Source organism: Strongylocentrotus purpuratus, unplaced genomic scaffold, assembly GCF_000002235.5.
Source record: "Strongylocentrotus purpuratus isolate Spur 01 unplaced genomic scaffold, Spur_5.0 spur5_scaffold_6, whole genome shotgun sequence".
NCBI classification, from domain to species: domain Eukaryota; kingdom Metazoa; phylum Echinodermata; class Echinoidea; order Camarodonta; family Strongylocentrotidae; genus Strongylocentrotus; species Strongylocentrotus purpuratus.
In genome coordinates this window covers 60549243-60568809 of record NW_022145612.1, presented here as the reverse complement: position 1 = coordinate 60568809, position 19567 = coordinate 60549243, and the positions used below count along the sequence as shown (strand labels likewise).

The 19567-nt window shown below is 39.2% G+C and overlaps 1 protein-coding gene across 1 annotated transcript in view; it reads right to left on the bottom strand.

The window, feature by feature from the left end:
* LOC594504 (intraflagellar transport protein 122 homolog) overlaps positions 1-17547 on the bottom strand; it is a 28869-nt gene extending 11322 nt beyond the window's left edge. The window contains exons 1-13 of the mRNA XM_030972898.1: positions 17437-17547; positions 15506-15572; positions 13973-14136; positions 13252-13328; positions 12376-12509; positions 6539-6618; positions 4326-4401; positions 3706-3897; positions 3009-3206; positions 2379-2522; positions 1702-1839; positions 933-1097; positions 197-435 (exon numbers count right to left, since the gene is read on the bottom strand). Coding sequence (XP_030828758.1) covers positions 197-435; positions 933-1097; positions 1702-1839; positions 2379-2522; positions 3009-3206; positions 3706-3897; positions 4326-4401; positions 6539-6618; positions 12376-12509; positions 13252-13328; positions 13973-14136; positions 15506-15572; positions 17437-17495 — 1733 coding nt within the window. The 5' untranslated portion in view covers positions 17496-17547. The remainder of the gene's footprint in view (positions 1-196; positions 436-932; positions 1098-1701; positions 1840-2378; positions 2523-3008; positions 3207-3705; positions 3898-4325; positions 4402-6538; positions 6619-12375; positions 12510-13251; positions 13329-13972; positions 14137-15505; positions 15573-17436) is intronic.
* Between the last annotated feature and the right edge of the window lie 2020 nt (positions 17548-19567).

The window sequence follows — 19567 nt, the reverse complement described above, 5'->3', positions numbered from 1 at the left end:
GAGATCACCACCATGCAACACTGATGGTGGGTCGAGTGAAAATCTTGAGAGGAATTTTTCTTCCACTGAGGATATAAATCCTTCCACAATTCCCATTGATTTTTTTTTTCTTACATTATATCAATCCATGTTAGTGCATTATTGTATCAGAAAACTCTGATGGTAGGATAGCGCATGTACATGTAGGATTTCTCACTTGAATTGCTTGCGTTCCAGGTACTGATACATGCCAGAGGACTGGGGTACCTCTACAGTGGTCATGGCATAGATGTGCAAACAGAAGATCTTAGACCCAGTGAACCCGACCACGAAACCCTGGAGCTTCTGTTGCTTGACAGGGAAGGTACTAGCCTTGATGTTTAGGGTTCCGTTCCCGGAGAAGCATAGCATGTCCTCGTACTGGGTGTTCCAGGCTACGCTGTTGGCGTTTGGCTCCTGAGATGATTAAAAACAAGGTTTCATGAGGCAGGGCTCAACACTAAGAGGCCCTTGGTACACATAGGCCCATAAATTCTAACTCTTCTAGCCACAGATGCATACAGACCCCAATAGTTCCAATCTGGACCTACAAAACTTTAATGTGGAGCCCTACATTAGGCCAGTTGTCTCTATGACTGTGAGGTTAAGCCTTGTAAGGCTTATTAAAATCTTCACAATTTTACTTAGTTATACACCCTCAAAACTTAATGATGAACATTTCCCTAAACATCACCTTCATCTTAGTCCCTTCAGTCAAACCTGTTATTGTAACTACATGGATAGAAAGACCACATGTCTATAAAGGTAATATTTTATGTTTCTCTTAAAACTTTTTTTCACTTGTACTTGTACCTGTACTTAAATAACCTATACATACAGATTCATTGCCCGTATAGACCGCTGTTCTTGTTTTCTACGAGCAGTCTTTATATAATGGTTTGACTTGACCATACCTGGAAGAGAAGTTCTTTAGTATTGATATCATAGACCATGCAGGTGTTGTGTTCATCGACCACGGCTAGTTTCTTGCGAGACGAGCTGATGTCCAGACATCTGACGGACGTCTGCTGCTTCAGGATCAGGATGGGGAAAGGGTTGTCCACAAAAACCTTGAAGATCTGAACAGAATCAATCAAACAATTCAAGAGCTACATAATCTGGGAGGAGAGATTCATGCAAATTCAGAGTTTTGGTTAGCCCCTTTTTAGAAGCTTTTCATCAGATTTCTTGGAATTTATTTAGTTAATCAACAACTCGATACAATAACTTTTAGCTGCTGTAAATATCGTTTTCTTCTGTTTAAGTGAAATCTTAAAGAAATACAACAAGCAGGCAATAGGTAGCACTCATGCATATCAGGTACCAATTTACATCTGGGTGGAGACAGAAAAATTTAGATTAATGTCTTTGCCAAAGACATTTGTCTGGCTGGGATTCAAACAAATAATATACAGATTAAAAGGCAAGAGAATGAATCACTACATCATGGCCTTTTTACAGTCAAATGACACAGTGGAATTTGAACCGATCTATTTGATATTGAGGTCAAGTAGTGACAGCAATGACACATGCAGATATGATCATGTGGAACAAACATAGAAATTTGTTAAAAACAAAACAAGCACTGAAATGGGCTTTCCTCTGTAAATTTTAAATGACGATATATCACATCCTTTTCACTTCACTGATGTTGTTATCAAATTAAACAAAAATACACATTACCTGGCCGTTCTTAAGACCAACCAGTAGACCCTCTCTGCCTTCAGCGCCACCAATCACTTTAATGTACCTGATCAAAGCCTCCATTACCCATTCTCTGTCCTTCACACCTTTGAAGGTCAAACTCGTCAAACGACGCTCCTGGAAATCATTCAAGATAAAGATAAAATTCTTACTTAATTCTGTTAATCGAGGTAAATCTATCCCCAGAATATTCAAGGATATACTGGTACATGTAGACTAAAAATAGCATGTTTAAACTTAAATTACAGCATATTTGCTACAGTATTGCACGGCATGGATAAATGTTATTTTCCAACAGATCTGTGAAACCATTGCAGGGTATATACACCTGTTACCATATTAAAAATCTACAAACCATTTGTAATGCATGGTAATGCTCAAACATCACAAGAATGTAAGACAAGAAACTACTCAGAAAAGTTGCAGAATTATGTGTTTAAAACTTGCAAAAAGACCTACTTCTAAATTCCCAATATTTCAGCCCATGAAGTTACTGAAAGATTGTGCTCTGCACTGTGTGATGGTCACATGTGTGTTGCAACAACAAAATATCATAGTACACACCATATTCTCAAAAGGTAAATTAAAGAATTAAACATAAAAGTGTGCAATTCATCAGCATGTGAAATTCTCAGGAAGTTGGACAAAATACTGACCTGGCACAGGATAATGTGTTCAGCACAAACAACGAGAAGGTTACAATCAAACTTCTTATTGATCTTCTCTTTGACTCTGTAGTGCATGTCAGAGGCATCATCAGAGTACTGCTCATAGACTACAATCCGGTCTGATAACTGCACCTGGAGGACCATAAACACAAGTAGTAATCAAGATGCTGCTACAAAAATGGAATTTATCACTGATTTCTGATATGTTACTGTCTATTTACCTTGAAATTCCTATATATCTGAGACAAATTCAAAGTAGTAACCTTATTAATGATAATGGTGGTTATGGTAATAATAGTAATGACAAGTATTAGTAATTAGGATAATGCAGATCTATTCAATAACAATGATAAGCACATGTATTTCAATAATCATCATGAAATAATTAAGAAATGAAAATGAGTTCACAATGACATGACTTTTTGTTCATTAGGTTAAATAACAAATGTAATTTCACAGAATGGAGAGAATGACACTTTACACTGCATCTGAGGATTATCTATACCTATTCCGTCTAGGACTAACCTTAGTATGCCTTAAAAAATTCTTGATTCTAAATATAACCTCCGTCAACCCCTCCCCAAAATGATTTACAGCAACTCAAGCAAGCCAACTCACTGCAAGACGATTCTTGAAGATGGCAATCTTCTTGACCAAGTCGCGGCACTTGATGCGGACCTTCTGGTCAGTGAGGAGATGCTGAATGATGATGTCAGTCATGTTCTCCCGGAAGGCATAGCGATCCCTGTAGAGACCGTGGACTGTGCTGAAGATGAGTTGGTAGTGAGCGATGGTTCCATCTTGGCAACCAACAGCCTGGAGAGAGAGAGAGAGAGAGAGAGAGAGAGTTGGCAGAAGGAGAAGGAAGATGAGTGAGATGACTTCAGGTTGCATTCATGAACAAACAAATGGTTATATCCCACACACATGTACTATAATTATTGCTAAAGATGGATTGTGTCTTGTTGTTGAAAGCACATGTATTTTAAAATGATAATACTAGTTCAAATTTGACTAATCAACATAGAGCTTCTTCCCTGAAGATACAAAGCACTGAATACCCTTAATCAACCCCTTCTTGCTGAGCTGACATGATGAAACAACCAAGCATTCAAGGAATTTCTTCCTACCAAATATCCATTTACTAATTCACCTGGGTGAAGAGTGGCAAATGAAGATAACATCCAACTGAAAGATACTAGTGCTCGCCTGTGATCTATACTTGCATAAATCCTCTATGTGAACATGACACTTCTTACAAACATGCTTTCTGACTAAGGTAATCATGTGACCTTCCTGGACCACACCTACTTACCACATGATTCTGGTCTGGTCTGACCTTGGCACACCACACCCATGAGTTCTGCTCCCCAACGACCCCAAGCTGCACCCCATCCTTGGTGTGAAGGGTCACCTGTTTGTTTGCCCCTCCGATGATCAAGTACTCTCCTCGAGAGAAGTAGCTCAGACAGCAGGGGTCATAGTTCAAATTACGATCCTTGCTGATCTGATCAGAAGTAACAACATATTTGATAAAAAGTTATTTTTCAAGCATTAATGCATTAATTTAATTGAACAGCAAACTGCTTAAAATATATGTATATGGATCAATTCTTTTCTCCATGACTGTATGAATAGTACTTTTTTTCTTTCTCCAAAGTTCTGTATTTCAAATGAAACATAACATTAACATATACCGAAACTTTGATTAGAATTTCAATTACAGGATTGGAAGCCATGCATGCATCCAAGCCAATGCAATCTACCTAGAGAATTCTGGAGCAACAATATCTACCGGTAGTTGCATACATAAAGGTGCTGATGAAACTCATGTACTGTACATGTACCAGTAAAGCTCCTAGCTAAAACAAATCTATTCCAGTGCAATATTTTTCATTTTAAATTAAAGGGATAAGTCCCTGTAAGCTACCATACCTGTGATCCAGAGATATTGTAGAAAGACAGCTTTTGGCCCCAATCCAGGACAGCTAGATTGTCGGTAGATTCCTCCCTTAAAGGGTAATAATGAAAGAGAAAATGAAGTTAATACAAGTTAAATTGACAAGTCTATTTATCCAGAGGCCATGGAGTACTATGCCGTGAAGCAATCCTCAAAATAACAAATTATAGGGACACTTTGACCAAGTCCTTTTCGCTATCAAATAATGCAGTCAGAATATTTGGCTCCTAAGACTAACTAAAAGTGACCTAAGTGCTCCTGAAACTGACAACATTCAAAGCATTTCACTGTTCCTCAAGAACACAAAATAATGCTAAGTTTCAAGTACATCGGTATGTAAAAACATTTCACAATTGAACTGCACTTTTTTTAAAATGAAAAATAGCTGTGACCAATTCCATCAATAAATTGATTTGTATATTGAAAGGGCAGGCACATGGTTCTTACATCACTAAAGGCAATTTTAATCAATCTTTATAAATTGATAGACACAATAAGAGGATATAACTGCAAATATCACATCATACTCTCACATTCTCATCAAATTGAATTTACTTCTCTCCAATTCCTCCATGACCACTTAATTCAACTTCAAATAAATACCTACTTACATACACATTTTTGTATAATTATTAGTTTAAGCAACTCAAAAAAAAAAAAAAAAAAATCGCAGAGTCCATCATCAGGCCCAACATAAATTCTGCACATCGTTGCAACAATCAAATGTGTGAGGCTGATATTTCAACCTAATTAACATTGCTACAGAATCAAAACACTCCAAAACGAACCCCAAAAGTTCTCTACAACCAAGCATATAAAATTGATGTCAAATATCTAGACTCACCCGAAGAAAAAGACTGATCTGTATAAAATATCAGTAACAAAAAACAACTAGATCAATGGGACAAGGTCTCCAATACACCTTTATTTTCAACTGTCAATCAGCTTTTGCTAAGTACTACATTCAAATCATTTCCACTCAACAAAATAATGATCACACCCTTAACCCAGAGATGCCAACCTCTTGACACAAAAAAAAAAAACAGACTGAGTATCCTAAAAAATCAGATTTTGGAGAGAAAAATCAGATTTTCATGAAAACTTGACACTACCACTGACCTGTCAACACCGGGCCAGTAAAATTTCAGAAAGATGTTCTACTGGTTAGTACGGTCAAGTGAAATGTTTGCTCTTTCATTAGAATTTAATGAGAAAATGTAAAGCAAAGTTTTGTTGGGGTTGCAGGGGTTTATTTGCACATGTTTCTATGCGATTCCGCTGTTTTTATGATAATGAAAAATTGTATTTTGAGATTTTAAGATCGTATTTCACTCTTATTATCATACTAAATACAATTTAATCGTACTGGTTGGCATCTCTGTTAAAGGTAAAGACCAGTATTGGAAGCGCCCCAATTTCAAAAAATGAAATGGAAGCTCTTATTACCAATCATGTGAAAGAATATGTTTTGAATATTACATGACGATAAAAATTTTGACGGGAAACCGCCTACTAATTGATATATTTGGTAAATTAGCATATCTATATACTGTTGAGAGATACAAATGCATGTGTTGCGCACGTGTGTGTAGTCCCATATACATCTTTCTGTGTACAGTGCTTCTAACTTTATGAAGACTTTCTTATAATTTTGATCATTCCAGAACCTTGCAGTACATCTATGCTAGATGATCAACCTTTTCTGATCGATTTCTTTCACTATGCAATTGCATGACCATAACTGGTCTTTAGCTTTAACCTCTTGAAAACAAAACCTTATCATATTCATATTTTCATGTTTGTTCATACTAGAATGAAGTATTGAGGTATGTGTATTCTGATATTGTATGCACTATGCAGTAATTATAAATAAAATAAAGATCCTCTTTTCTGGATACATCCACTTTTAAATATATAATTCACAATATTTACCAAAAAAATGTACACCCAATTAGTCTTACATGAATAAAAATTTTACCATGAGGTAACCATTTTCATTCCGTGGACTTGATCTTTAGAGCCCATTCCAGAAATTTAACAATTGGAAAATAATATACCAAATGAGTCATCTGGTAATACGAAGAGAATTAAAGGGCCAAGTCAGTAATCTCCTGGTATAGCCACACATGCAAGAGCTTACGGTAAATGGTATTCAGTAGTGCTAATTGATTGCAGTACGATGACTTACTTTGATGGATTCCATTGTAAACTCCAGATAGGACTCAGACCACCACCAGGCCTCTCAATCTTGAGCTTCTCTTCACCATTCTGATAACAACAAAAACATTCATGTTAGCTACATAGTACTGCTAGTAGGCTTTTTTTAAAACTAAGAGTGTTATTCTGTAAGAAATATAAAGATTCAGTATAGCTTTGCAAAACCCCTGGTAATATTGTTCTTATTCATGAGTGATTAGCACAATGAGGACAACAAAATGTAAATGTACTTTGTTTACATGTATGGTACATACACACGTTGAGACATAGTGAATAAATGATTATGCATTGAGTATGTTTTACAATTATACACAAAATAATTAATGATGCGTACAGACATTGAACAAGGAGTATGCAAATTAAGGTACACAACATTTAATCTTTTTAACTTTATCTTTTTAAACTATTACAAAAGATATATCAAATTATAAAAGACATGAGTTAAAAGGTGAAAAACATGGAAGCATCCTAAATGACACTACAATAGATTTAGAATATATTTTGTTTCTGTCTCGTATGTTGTATAATAGTACAAGTATTAGGATTGCATATAAGGGGGGAGTAAATATTTTGACTGCTATATGTATGTTCCGTTTAGTTCAGTTCAGTCTTTATTCAGTTTAAAAAACTCGTCGGCGAGGGGATAATAAAAGGGACAATCATTAAAAACCAATTGCGGCTTGACAGGTTGACGGCCCCAAGAATTGGCAAGAAATAACATAAATACTGTCACGAAATTGGTTTCATTTCGTAGTAGTTATTTCGGCGTAGATGGCGTAATTCAAGTAAAATATACGACGCTATATAGTCACGTGTTAAGTTTAAGAATGTTCGATTGTGCATGTTTTTGACAGTTTTAGTGTAATTACTTTTCTACCATTAATAATTACTTGTTCTCTTTTGTTTAGTTTTATAGAATAAAACTAATGCTTTCATTTGATATATGGTTTGTTTCAATCTGATATTGTAAAGTGGAGTTATATCAATGTTTATGTAATTTTTGGAAACCTAACCAGAATAATAAATGTATAAGAAATGTGTATATAAATCAATTGTCTCAAGGTCTGAGAGCTTCCTGTCATAGTCTACATAATTGCCGTCGCCCACTGGGCACACTTACATTGTAAGGCAATCAGATTATGTTTGGATATTTGCCCAATAAAGTATTGCGTGCAACGAAATGATTGAGATGATCGTTTGCATGTCTTTCCATGGGGAAACCTAAAGTTGAAGTCTGATTTTAGGTGACGACCATGGTAAGAATCTAGGTTGTGTTTGTTGGGTCTTTTACGTTCTAGTATTAGACAATACCAGGGACTACTGTGTAGCAGAGCCAGTGGCATGGTCGAGTAAGCTGACTGTACGAAGTCAGACGGTCTGGTTGTTTGGAGGTGCATGAAGCAAACTGGTGCGGCCAATTGGAGTTGCATGCACAAGCAGACTGGTATAGACGTCTGGAAGGTGCATGAAGCAAACTGGTGCGGCCAATTGGAGTTGCATGCGCAAGCAGACTGGTATAGACGTCTGAAGGGTGCAGAAGCGGACTGGCCTAGTTGGCTTGTGGTATACGACGGTACAACGGTTGGTAGAAGACGGTGGTCGAGAGGTGGTGCGGAGCAATATATCAGACTGGTGTCAACGTCAACGGGGCAGTATATTTCTGCCAAACGGATCCACGGTAAAATTGGTACCGGACCAGGAAAACCTACCAGCAGAAGGCATCCTGACAAGAGAAGCTGCTGGGAAGAACATCGCGACAGGAACCGGTTTCGTTACATGTGGTGTCAGAAGTGGGATCCAGTGACAATGGCACAAGGAAGAAATAGGCAGAATCGACCAACGCCAGGAGAAATGATGAAGCACTTAGAAAGGAGTATGACAGAAGTAGATCAAATGATGGAGCAACTACGTGCTTCGATGAGTCAGGTACCAGTTGCAGACCCAGAACCAGGCCGCCAGGAAGCATTTCCCCCAACTCTGAGTGGACAAACTGCATCAGGACCAACTGCAGATTCACAGATGCCAGCGGCACAGCGGGTTAGATTTAGTTCAACGCCCCGAGAACAAAGTAGACGGCTCAGTGCAGGAACTGGAGTTCATATTACACCACCGCTTTTCTCTCCACCTATGCATGATGTGGGGAGGGCAAATGATGCATTAATCGGCAGACGACCCCATATGGTACCAGACAGATTTGACGGTCGCAGTCCTGTCGAGGATTACTTGCACCATTTTGAGGCATGTGCTGGAGTAAACAGATGGACCAAAGTAGAAGCAGTGCAGTTTCTTGCTGCAAGTTTGAGAGGATCTGCTGTGAAGTTGTTAACCCAACAGCCTGGAGTGGATTTGACATACGACGAGTTGGTATACAGACTCAAGAACCGGTTTGGTCTTGGAGGCAAAGCTGAGGTATACCTAGCAGAGTTGAGACAGCGTCGTCGGCAACCAAAGGAGAATCTCCAAGAATTAGGACAGACAATACGGGAGCTGTGTGCTTTGTCCTACCCCGAGTTCGACGAAAAAGGACAAGACCGACTAGCCCGTGGGCATTTTCTGGATGCCGTAGTAACACCAGAAATAAGAGAAGGATTGTTCCGTGCTCAACCTCGCACGCTTGATGATGCCGTGGAAGCAGCTTTAAATACAGAGGCCTTCCTGAGGATGGAGGGTCAGAGAAATGAAGTGAAGCGTTCAACCACGTACAGTCGAGCACTGGAAGAGTGTGAGGTTGCAGCCATCCGTGAACAGCAACCAAGGAATCCTACTATGGATGAGATAGTAGAGAAGGTATTAGATGCCTTAGACATGAGAAATGGGAGGAATACGATTAAACCAGATGTACCAGATAGGAGACCGGAACAAACCATGCCAACTAAAGTCTCAGAACGGGAAGATAACCGGTGTTTCAACTGTAATGAATTGGGACACTGGAGGAACCAATGTCCTTATCCAAGGAAAGTTAGGGGAGGAACAGCACTACCAGCAGCAGAGAAAGCAAATACAAACATGCAGTGGGCAACTGCAAATGGGATGACAGATGAAGAGGAGCAGACCAGAGTTGGTTCGTCTCAGGATCCTAACAGGAAAGGACTTTTCCTGGAAGGGAAAATCAATGGACAGTCCTTGAAATTACTGATCGACACCGGAGCCACCAACACTTTGATTTCAGATAAGGTGTTTGACCGGATAGAGGATAATAGAAGACCTGAGTTATTACCAGTGACCAGCGTGGTACTACAAGCAGATGGGACCCCGTTGAGGACCAGAGGTAAATCAAGGATGGAAGTGCAGATCGGAGATTCACTTGTCACTACAATGGTTACTGTGGCCAGCCTCAAGAACGAAGGCATTCTTGGGCTAGATTTTCTAGTTCAAATTAATGCCGTACTTGACTGCCAGAAGATGGAATTGAGGACCGAATGGGGCATAATTCCATGCCTAGATAGTGAAGGAGAATCATTCTGCAGAAGGATAGTAGCGGGGGAGGAATACTCAATTCCTCCAGGACACGAAATGGTGCTAGCAGACAGAGTAACAGGGGAAAAGATAGCACTGTGTGAAGGACTGGTAGAATCTCCTGTGAACCCAACCGAGTTATGGAAAAAGGGACCCATCGTTGCCAGATCTGTCGTGAAGGCAGATGAAGATGTGTTGCCTGTCAGGGTGTTCAATTCAACAAGGGAACAGGGGATCACAAAGGCAGGCACTGCCATTGCCTCATTGTCAGCGCTGGAAGAAGTGGGCACAGAAATGTGCAATCAGACGATGCCCATTGAAACCAGTGCAAGCAGAAACATGCCACCCGACAAGCAGGGAGACAAGGACGTTGATGCCCGACGTACGACTACCCACTTCTTTCAATGTGACTCTTGTACCAAAAGTTATGAGAAGAAAGACTCTTTGCAAAGACACAAGCGGGAAGTGCATATCCTGAAGTATCGTTGCGACCAATGCGATTATCGCACGGGTAGGAAGACGGAGATGGAGCGGCATCAGGGAGCCCACGATGTAGCTGTGGTTCCCGTGAGAAAACACAGCTTAACACCTGTTTCTTCGCCAAGATGCAAACCCACTTCCACGCCAATAACAGGGACCTCTGAAAAAGCTGATGCATCGTGGCGTCATGTAAGAATGGACTGGCGGTCGCCACGACGTGATGATCCAAGATTGGACCGACCTCGAGGGAGGTCACCACGTCGTTACCGCTCATCGCGACGAAAATCCAAATCGCTCCAAAGAGACCTGACGAAATCGTCATGTCAAAAGACCCCGGAGTCTCCACAACATGATGGATCGGAAGCTCCCCCTCGACATAGCCGACAATCTACGCCCGAACCAGGAGAAGAGTTGGATAACGACGAAAGGTCCCCTTCACCACTTGACTTGCGATATTCATCTAGGAAAATGGCGTCGGAGACTGCGTGGGCTAGTGAGTGGACTGAAATTGCTAGTAAGAATGCTGAAACTCAAACTGACACTGATAGTTCTCGTTAAAGAATTCAGTCAGTACTGCATTAACTTAGAACCGGTGGTTCCGGTGGGAAGGATACCTAGATGCCCATGGACGTTATTTTCTGTAAATGTGTTATATGCAGTTTGTAAATTGTTGTTAGATATCGCTCGGGGACCGAGCTAAGGAAAATAAGGGAGTTGTGTCACGAAATTGGTTTCATTTCGTAGTAGTTATTTCGGCGTAGATGGCGTAATTCAAGTAAAATATACGACGCTATATAGTCACGTGTTAAGTTTAAGAATGTTCGATTGTGCATGTTTTTGACAGTTTTAGTGTAATTACTTTTCTACCATTAATAATTACTTGTTCTCTTTTGTTTAGTTTTATAGAATAAAACTAATGCTTTCATTTGATATATGGTTTGTTTCAATCTGATATTGTAAAGTGGAGTTATATCAATGTTTATGTAATTTTTGGAAACCTAACCAGAATAATAAATGTATAAGAAATGTGTATATAAATCAATTGTCTCAAGGTCTGAGAGCTTCCTGTCATAGTCTACATAATTGCCGTCGCCCACTGGGCACACTTACATTGTAAGGCAATCAGATTATGTTTGGATATTTGCCCAATAAAGTATTGCGTGCAACGAAATGATTGAGATGATCGTTTGCATGTCTTTCCATGGGGAAACCTAAAGTTGAAGTCTGATTTTAGGTGACGACCATGGTAAGAATCTAGGTTGTGTTTGTTGGGTCTTTTACGTTCTAGTATTAGACAATACCAGGGACTACTGTGTAGCAGAGCCAGTGGCATGGTCGAGTAAGCTGACTGTACGAAGTCAGACGGTCTGGTTGTTTGGAGGTGCATGAAGCAAACTGGTGCGGCCAATTGGAGTTGCATGCACAAGCAGACTGGTATAGACGTCTGGAAGGTGCATGAAGCAAACTGGTGCGGCCAATTGGAGTTGCATGCGCAAGCAGACTGGTATAGACGTCTGAAGGGTGCAGAAGCGGACTGGCCTAGTTGGCTTGTGGTATACGACGGTACAACGGTTGGTAGAAGACGGTGGTCGAGAGGTGGTGCGGAGCAATATATCAGACTGGTGTCAACGTCAACGGGGCAGTATATTTCTGCCAAACGGATCCACGGTAAAATTGGTACCGGACCAGGAAAACCTACCAGCAGAAGGCATCCTGACAAGAGAAGCTGCTGGGAAGAACATCGCGACAGGAACCGGTTTCGTTACAATACTTCAGCCGAAGAGAAAGGCAAAACAAAGGTGTTGGGGTATTAATTAAAAAAATCTAATATTTGCCTGATGTAAAATCAGGCCTGTACTAGCTTAGTTTTACCTTTGTTCTGATAATGATACATCCGTTGTACAGTCCTAGAGCTAGGTATTGGCCATCATTCGTCCAGGAGCAGCATGTGATGCGACTTGTCACCTTGTGTTTGGATACAGATTTTTGCTCCATGGACCATAATCCTTTAAAAAAATGAAACAAAATTGTAGATCAAACAATCTTTCTAATATTTATCTGGTATTCTCCTCTTGAAGATTTCCGGGAGAGAACTTAACAGTAAATGAGTTTGATTGTCATTACCAGTAAGATAAATAAAATGCCTTTTCACATAATACATGTGAAGTACCGGGTAGATTCTCCAGGTGGGTTTTTTCTATTATTAATCAATTGTTTAAAATAAGACAATGCACATGAGCAAAGGCATTTTCTGATGCGCTACAAAATTCAAGGTCCTAAAGATTGAGTATATTTCATCTGTTTGGAGCCAGAAGGGCACAAACTCTCTTAATGACATTATTGCTCCAAATTGGTTTGATTGCTAATCTATCTTTAACACTGCTATAGCTGTTGAGTAATCAATAGCTACATTTTGTTTTATGATTTTAATAATACCAATCTTTGTAAGATGATCCCCCACCACCACTAATGATCTATCAAAGATTGCAACTATTGAATCAATCAATATCATGTCTTTCATATGACATTATATCTTGGAAAGTCTGTTAAATCTGTTTTAATGGCAGTATGAAAAAGAGTTGTATAACTACACATCTATAGATCCAAGATTTGTAGCTACTTTTGCAAAGTTCTGCCTTTATACCAAATGCTGCTGTCTGCATGTAGTGCAAACAGTGTTAACCCTTGTGTTTACCACAAACCCTGTAGTCTTAGAATGAATTCTAGCTATGGTACTCAATTACTCACCAAAGTCACTGAATGCACAGCTAGCCAGCTGGTGAGTGATGGGGTTGAACCCAAGGCACTGGATTGCATCATTGTGTCTGGTGACAATAACACATATATTATTATTAGTTCATCTGGATAATGTGACAACCTTCAGTTTAGGAGCTCAGTTATAGGTAGTCATATGCCAAAGGGCTTGAAATTCATTAATTGTATTAATTTACCAATAACAACTTACCATCACAACATTATGGTATTATTGTAATGGTACAAGGAATGATGTCAAACATGTCATAAAGAGAGAAAAAAAAGATCCATTCCGAATGCTCATTCTGTCAAGGAACAGGAACAAAGTTCAAAATCAGATTATTTCAATAGAATGACATGCCAAACCTCATGTGAAATACTGTTCTATTCCATGCATTATTATTATATATTATATCAAATACTCCTCCTCTTCTCCTGACTATCATCATCATCATCATCATCATCATCAATTCATCATCATCCTCACCACCACCATCATCCTCCATCATCATCACAGCATCATCATCATCACCACCACCACCACCACCACCACCACCACCACCACCACCACCACCACCACCACTACCACCATCATCATCTTCATCATCATGACTTTTTACCGTCATGTATTCATTGCATGTCAATCTCAAGCCTGAATATATAATTTTTCCAAAGATCCTCTTTCAATCTAAGTCACTCCCTGACGCTGCCTTACGTGTATTTAAGGATTCCTTCTAGTTTGGCTGTCCAGATGATGACCGTCTTGTCGGCTGACCCTGACGCAAACCTCTTACCATCCTTAGCATAAGCCACAGCATACACTGTATCTTTGTGGCCTTTCAGGGGTTGCATAAGTGTGCCATCATTGGTGTCATACACCTGTAAAAAAAAACACAATGTATCGATGGGTTGAGAGAAGATAATCAGGACCACCATCTATAAACCTTTAAAATAAGAAGAAAGTTACAAGGAGTGATACTGGCATAATAACATTTTTAATGTTTATCAATTTTCTTTTACTTGTGTCTTGTCCATTCAATTCCAAAGAGAGGGCAAGCTAAAATAATTGGTATGCTTTCTTTGATAACATGACATTGATTTGGGTGCAAACGAGTGTGTTGTGTGTGTATTGGGTTTTTACAGATGTGTATCAATCAGATATGAATATTTACGTCTGGGGACCGACCTTTAAACATCACCGTCCGAAAGACGTGACTCAGTTTCAAACCTGCGTCTTTGGCTGAATCAGTTTGTTACTTCCACTGTTAGCTGGATTACATGTGCACGCCACAACAAGTGTAAGTGAGTGTATATGTATATATTGTATAACTTTAATTCTGTGCAGTTGATAAAATGGAGGAGGTTCGAAACAGTTGATGAGAGAGAGCCTGTATGGTTTGTTGTAGAATGATATTGATATTGTATTCAGCATTATAAGCAAATTCTCCATGCAGCGACAACTTTCAGACATTTTAAAGTGAATAAATGAATTTCATGAAATATGAAGAAAAAATTTCCAAGGATCTTGATTTGACTAGATAGTAGATACCAACACAAGTCTTGAGCAGATATTCTATGCTATGAAAGTATTAAACAATGCTAGTTCATCAATTATTGTGAATTCCTTAGTTAATTACTTGAATAGGAGGAAGAATAAAAGGATGAAAAAGAGGAAGAGGAGTAAGAGAAAGAAGGAAGAGGAAGACGGAGAAGGGGAGGATGAAAAAGAGAAAGAGGAAGAGGAAGAAGACGAGGAGGAGGAGATCAAAGAAAGAGAGGATGAAGAAAAGGAAGGGGAAGAACAAGTGGATGACACAGAGAAAGAGAAGAAAGAAATACTTTAGGAAGAGAAAGAGAAAAAAAAGAAAGAGGAAAAGGAAGGGAAGAAAAGAAGTAAGGAAATAAAGGATTAGGAAAATAGAAGGACGAGGAAGAGGAAGTGGAAGAAGAGGAAGTGAAAGAAGAGGAAGTGGAAGAAGAGGATGAAAAAGATGCACTGATGCAGAGGAATTAGAGGAAGAGGACTTCAGAGAAGAGAAGAAAAAATAAGAAGGAGGAGGAAGAGAAAGAGGACAAAGAGAAGGAGGATGACAAGGAGGACAAGTCAAGAAAAAAAAAAATGCTTTAAAATAACAAGTAGTTATACACAAAAATAAAACAAATATTTTTAAAAAGAAGAAAAAACACAAAAGATATCCCAATTAAAAGGTCAGAAGTCTAAAAAAACATACAAAATATCATGACCTACCAATACTCTATTACCAGCAGCAACAATAAGTTGGGTTCCATCAGGCTTGAATGCAAGATCATGAATACTGTGTTTAAAAAAGGAGGGTAAAGTTCGAATTAGAATTTTTGAATGATTGCTTTTTTATAGGCTAGAAGTAGCCTATAATCTATTTTAAAAAATATTTAATTTTAAATTTAAGCAAGATATTTGAGCTTAATGAAATACATATCTTTAGAGGAATGATCGCCTCAAGATTTTATTCAATTCCAAGACCGAGTTCGAGTAGGCCTAGGCATAATTATTTTCATAACAATGCACATGGGAATGGAGGCGCGAAAGCTCAGTTGGTAGAGCAGTGGTCTCGTAATCTGGTGACCCGGGTTCGAAACCAAGACCAAGTCGATGCGCTAGTGCCCTACGGAGAACTTTGCGCATTGAGCGCTGTACAATGAGTTTACGCGCTCTCATTGGCCGATCCGCTCGAGTGGCTTCCGAGAGGAACTACTGGCAAAGTCCACATGTAATAAAATCTAGGTACTATTAGACCTCTAGCCTAGGACTAGTCACTAGTAGGGTGTCTGATCGCGCACCCGATGTTGTGTGCTAAAATTCTTCCCATAGAGATTACACGCATCCCTATGCAGCCTACGTGCATTGCGCGACCATGCAAAAAAAGTCAATTTTTTTTTTTCAAATCGAGATTCAAACCTTTATCAGTTGTGATCCTGAAGGTGATAATCAATGAATGAGGTGTCATATGAAAGAGCAGGTGAATTCCAATATTTCCAAAGGGGCGTAGGCCCCGAAATTCTAAAAATATCTTGGTCAAAACAGCAATTTAAACATTGTGTCCTGGCTAACTCTGAGGTTTGTCACTTTTGAGATATGACGCCCCGATCGATAAGTAGTCCCAGTCCTAAGGAACAATTCTATGTGATTATATTTTCGCTAGCCCCCAGGGATCACAACTGATAACAGTTTAAAAATACCCTTCTCGCTATTTGGTGGATCAGCTAATTAGGAGGCGTGCGCTCCGCTCAGTCCAAACCATGGTTACATCGCGTAACATCTCCGCGCACGAACGAAACCCCAAATTATAGTGACTGAAATTATGGTTGGCAATTCCCTCGATAAACCCGGAAGTGAATACACGTTATAGTCAATGGCAATATCGCGGAGACAACGTGCGTTGTCTCCGCGATATTGCCATTGACTATAACGTGCATTCACTTCCGGGTTTATTGTGCGACGAACGCCAACCATACTAGTCAATCGCACATGTCGCGGAGACAGCGTAGCTCAAGCTGCAAGTCGCGGATTGGCTTAGCAGCATGCGTACGATATGCATACGCTTGCATATCGCGCGATACAGCTGTTTGGCTAAATTTAGCAAAACAACATCACTCTGCGTGGACGTCTTTTTCGTCGATTTTGACCAAAATGATATGAATATACCAGCGTGTTGGAGGGGCTGTAACTTTTGATAGAAACATCGGTGAGACTTGAAATTTGAAATGTATTATTCTGATAACATTTTTTATTCAAATATCAAACAAAAATGGTGAAAAACGATCCCAAATTGAAAATTGAAAAATCGTTCAGACACCCTATCACTAGGTCTAGTTATTCCGTCACACTACAGAGATTTTGACACATCCTGCTTTAAACAGGTAACGCGCTTCACAGAACACTGACCGTCTGGTTGCATCTTTGCTTTCTTGGCAGTCAGGTAAAATAACTAACCACCACCAATGTCAAATTGGAAGAGAAAGCTGATTCACGCATTTATTGTTCATCAACACTAAACACACAACAATAGATACGTACGGGACTACATACTGATTCGAGTTTGCATATCCTCACTATTTCCGTATTTTCCTCACATTATTTCCGAGGGAAACAATTTAATATCATTCATATCAATAATATCAATCCTACATCGGACTTACCATTGTTCAACTCTGTCCCTATCTTGGACTTTATCCACCCAGGTCGGTATTGCCCTCATCTTAAATTTGCATTTGACCAACTATTTCTACCCTTTGCGCATGCGCCGAGTCCGTCGCTAGACGCTGGATTATTTGCTTCCTGAGCAACGCAAAGCTTTGAGTGGATGGGCTAATCTCTTTTACAGTTTTTCTATCAGGTTTTGATATCAATAAGAAACGTTTATTTTTTTAATTTCTACCCTATATCTCTAACTGTAGATTTTACCAAGACTACATATGAATCCAAAGATAATTAGGGGCTATGAGTTCTCATTTTCATAATTTGTCATAATCCAGTCCTTCAAAGATTAGGTTTTTTTCTAACGTTTAGCAAAATGGTAGCTAGCTGACGACTGGGAAGAAAAACAGGTAAAAACACGTTAATTTTACCTTTTTTGTAGAGGGGCCCCCTCGTCTGGCGCTCAAGTGGGGGGGGGGGGGGGGGTTGCGATTTTTCAAATTTTTGAAAGCCCCCCCCCCCCCAAAGAAAAATTCAATGCTCCATTCCTGGGGGCTTTTCCCCTAGACCCCAGGCCAATTTACGCTACGCTCTACCTGATTGTAAATACTTGAGCATCTCCCCACCCACTTTGAAACACGTTCAGCGGGGCCTGCATGTATGAGTGGTGGTGATGCGGATCCCCCCCCCCCTCCAAACCCTTTGCTCATTATGCTACTGCTTTACCATTACGTACCAATATTTGGCTCGCATGATTTCAAATTTTGCCCCCCCCCCAAGAAATCCTGGATCCGCGCCTGATTGCCCCCCCCCCCCCCCAAAAAAAAATATATATATATTTATTATAATAACATTCTCTCAACTAGAAGAATCACAAAATGTAACTTTTACTGATCGGATCAAGGAATTCCCCCTCGGGCTTATTTAGTAACTCTCTCCTAAATTGACATAACAGGTAAAAAGCGTTTCGTTGTTTGGTAAGTTTGTTTATTATTGCCTTGTTTTGTTGCTTATTTGTTGTTGGTTTTATTTGACAGGTTTTTATGCTAGGCTCTTTCGCAGCGTTTGTTGTGTGGTTGATATTTGATTTGGGGTGAAAGTTGTATTCATTTGATGCTCCTTCACATTTTCTCTCTCTTTCTTTCTTCCTCCCCCTTTCTATATCCCATGTCGCTCTATTCCTTCTATTCCTGCCTCTTTCTCAATAATAATTTAACTCCCTTCCTTCATTACTTCCATTGTCACATGTTAGAGAAATTGGTCCCAAACTATTCTCGGGCTGTGGTAAATATGGCAATATCATTTTACTGTAATGGTAGATCAGGAAGACATATAGACTACACAAATATATCTCAATAGAAAGGGCCTTTTGCAGATATTTCTAATTAAAGAAGAAGGGCATGATAAAAAAGAATAGCATTGTTTTCAATCACATATTCATTTGGACAATTAATCTAGCTGAACACCCCAATATCCCCAAATGTATCCTGTTACTCAATAATCTTAATGACAACCCGAGTTATATGTACAAAGAATATAACATTTCAGATTATCTGATGTAAAGAAAATTTTATTCTTCATTTCTTCATATACAAGCATTTATCATATATATTCCAAAGTACATTCCTTTTTTCTCCAGAATATATTATTCAATACAAATACAAAACGGCTCAAATGTCATAAATCAGGGGCACAGGTGTTTTTCTCCATAATACAAAGTACTTGTTTCAAATTAATGATGGGTTAATCTATCGAAGAATCTAATGCAATGTCCATGAAAATCTGTCTTTTCACGTCAACCCATAATTGATAAAATCAATTAGGTACTTATTACATTCTTAATCAATTTTGGTTCCAAATGGATATTACACCAGCAAACTAAAGATGCGCAATTTTTGTAATCTCAAATTGTGATTGATAGGGTAGAAACTAACATTATATTTGCAGAGATACAATAAAGCCAGTTTACTTTGGAAAATCAAACTTCTTGCTGATTCCCCCCAATAGAAATAATAAATCATAATTTATCCTGTGACAGATCTTACACAATGCCAACACCATTCATCCCAGCAGGCCGAGACACCTCTCAGAATAATACTCCTGAATTAAACTGAAGAATCTCCCGACTTCAGT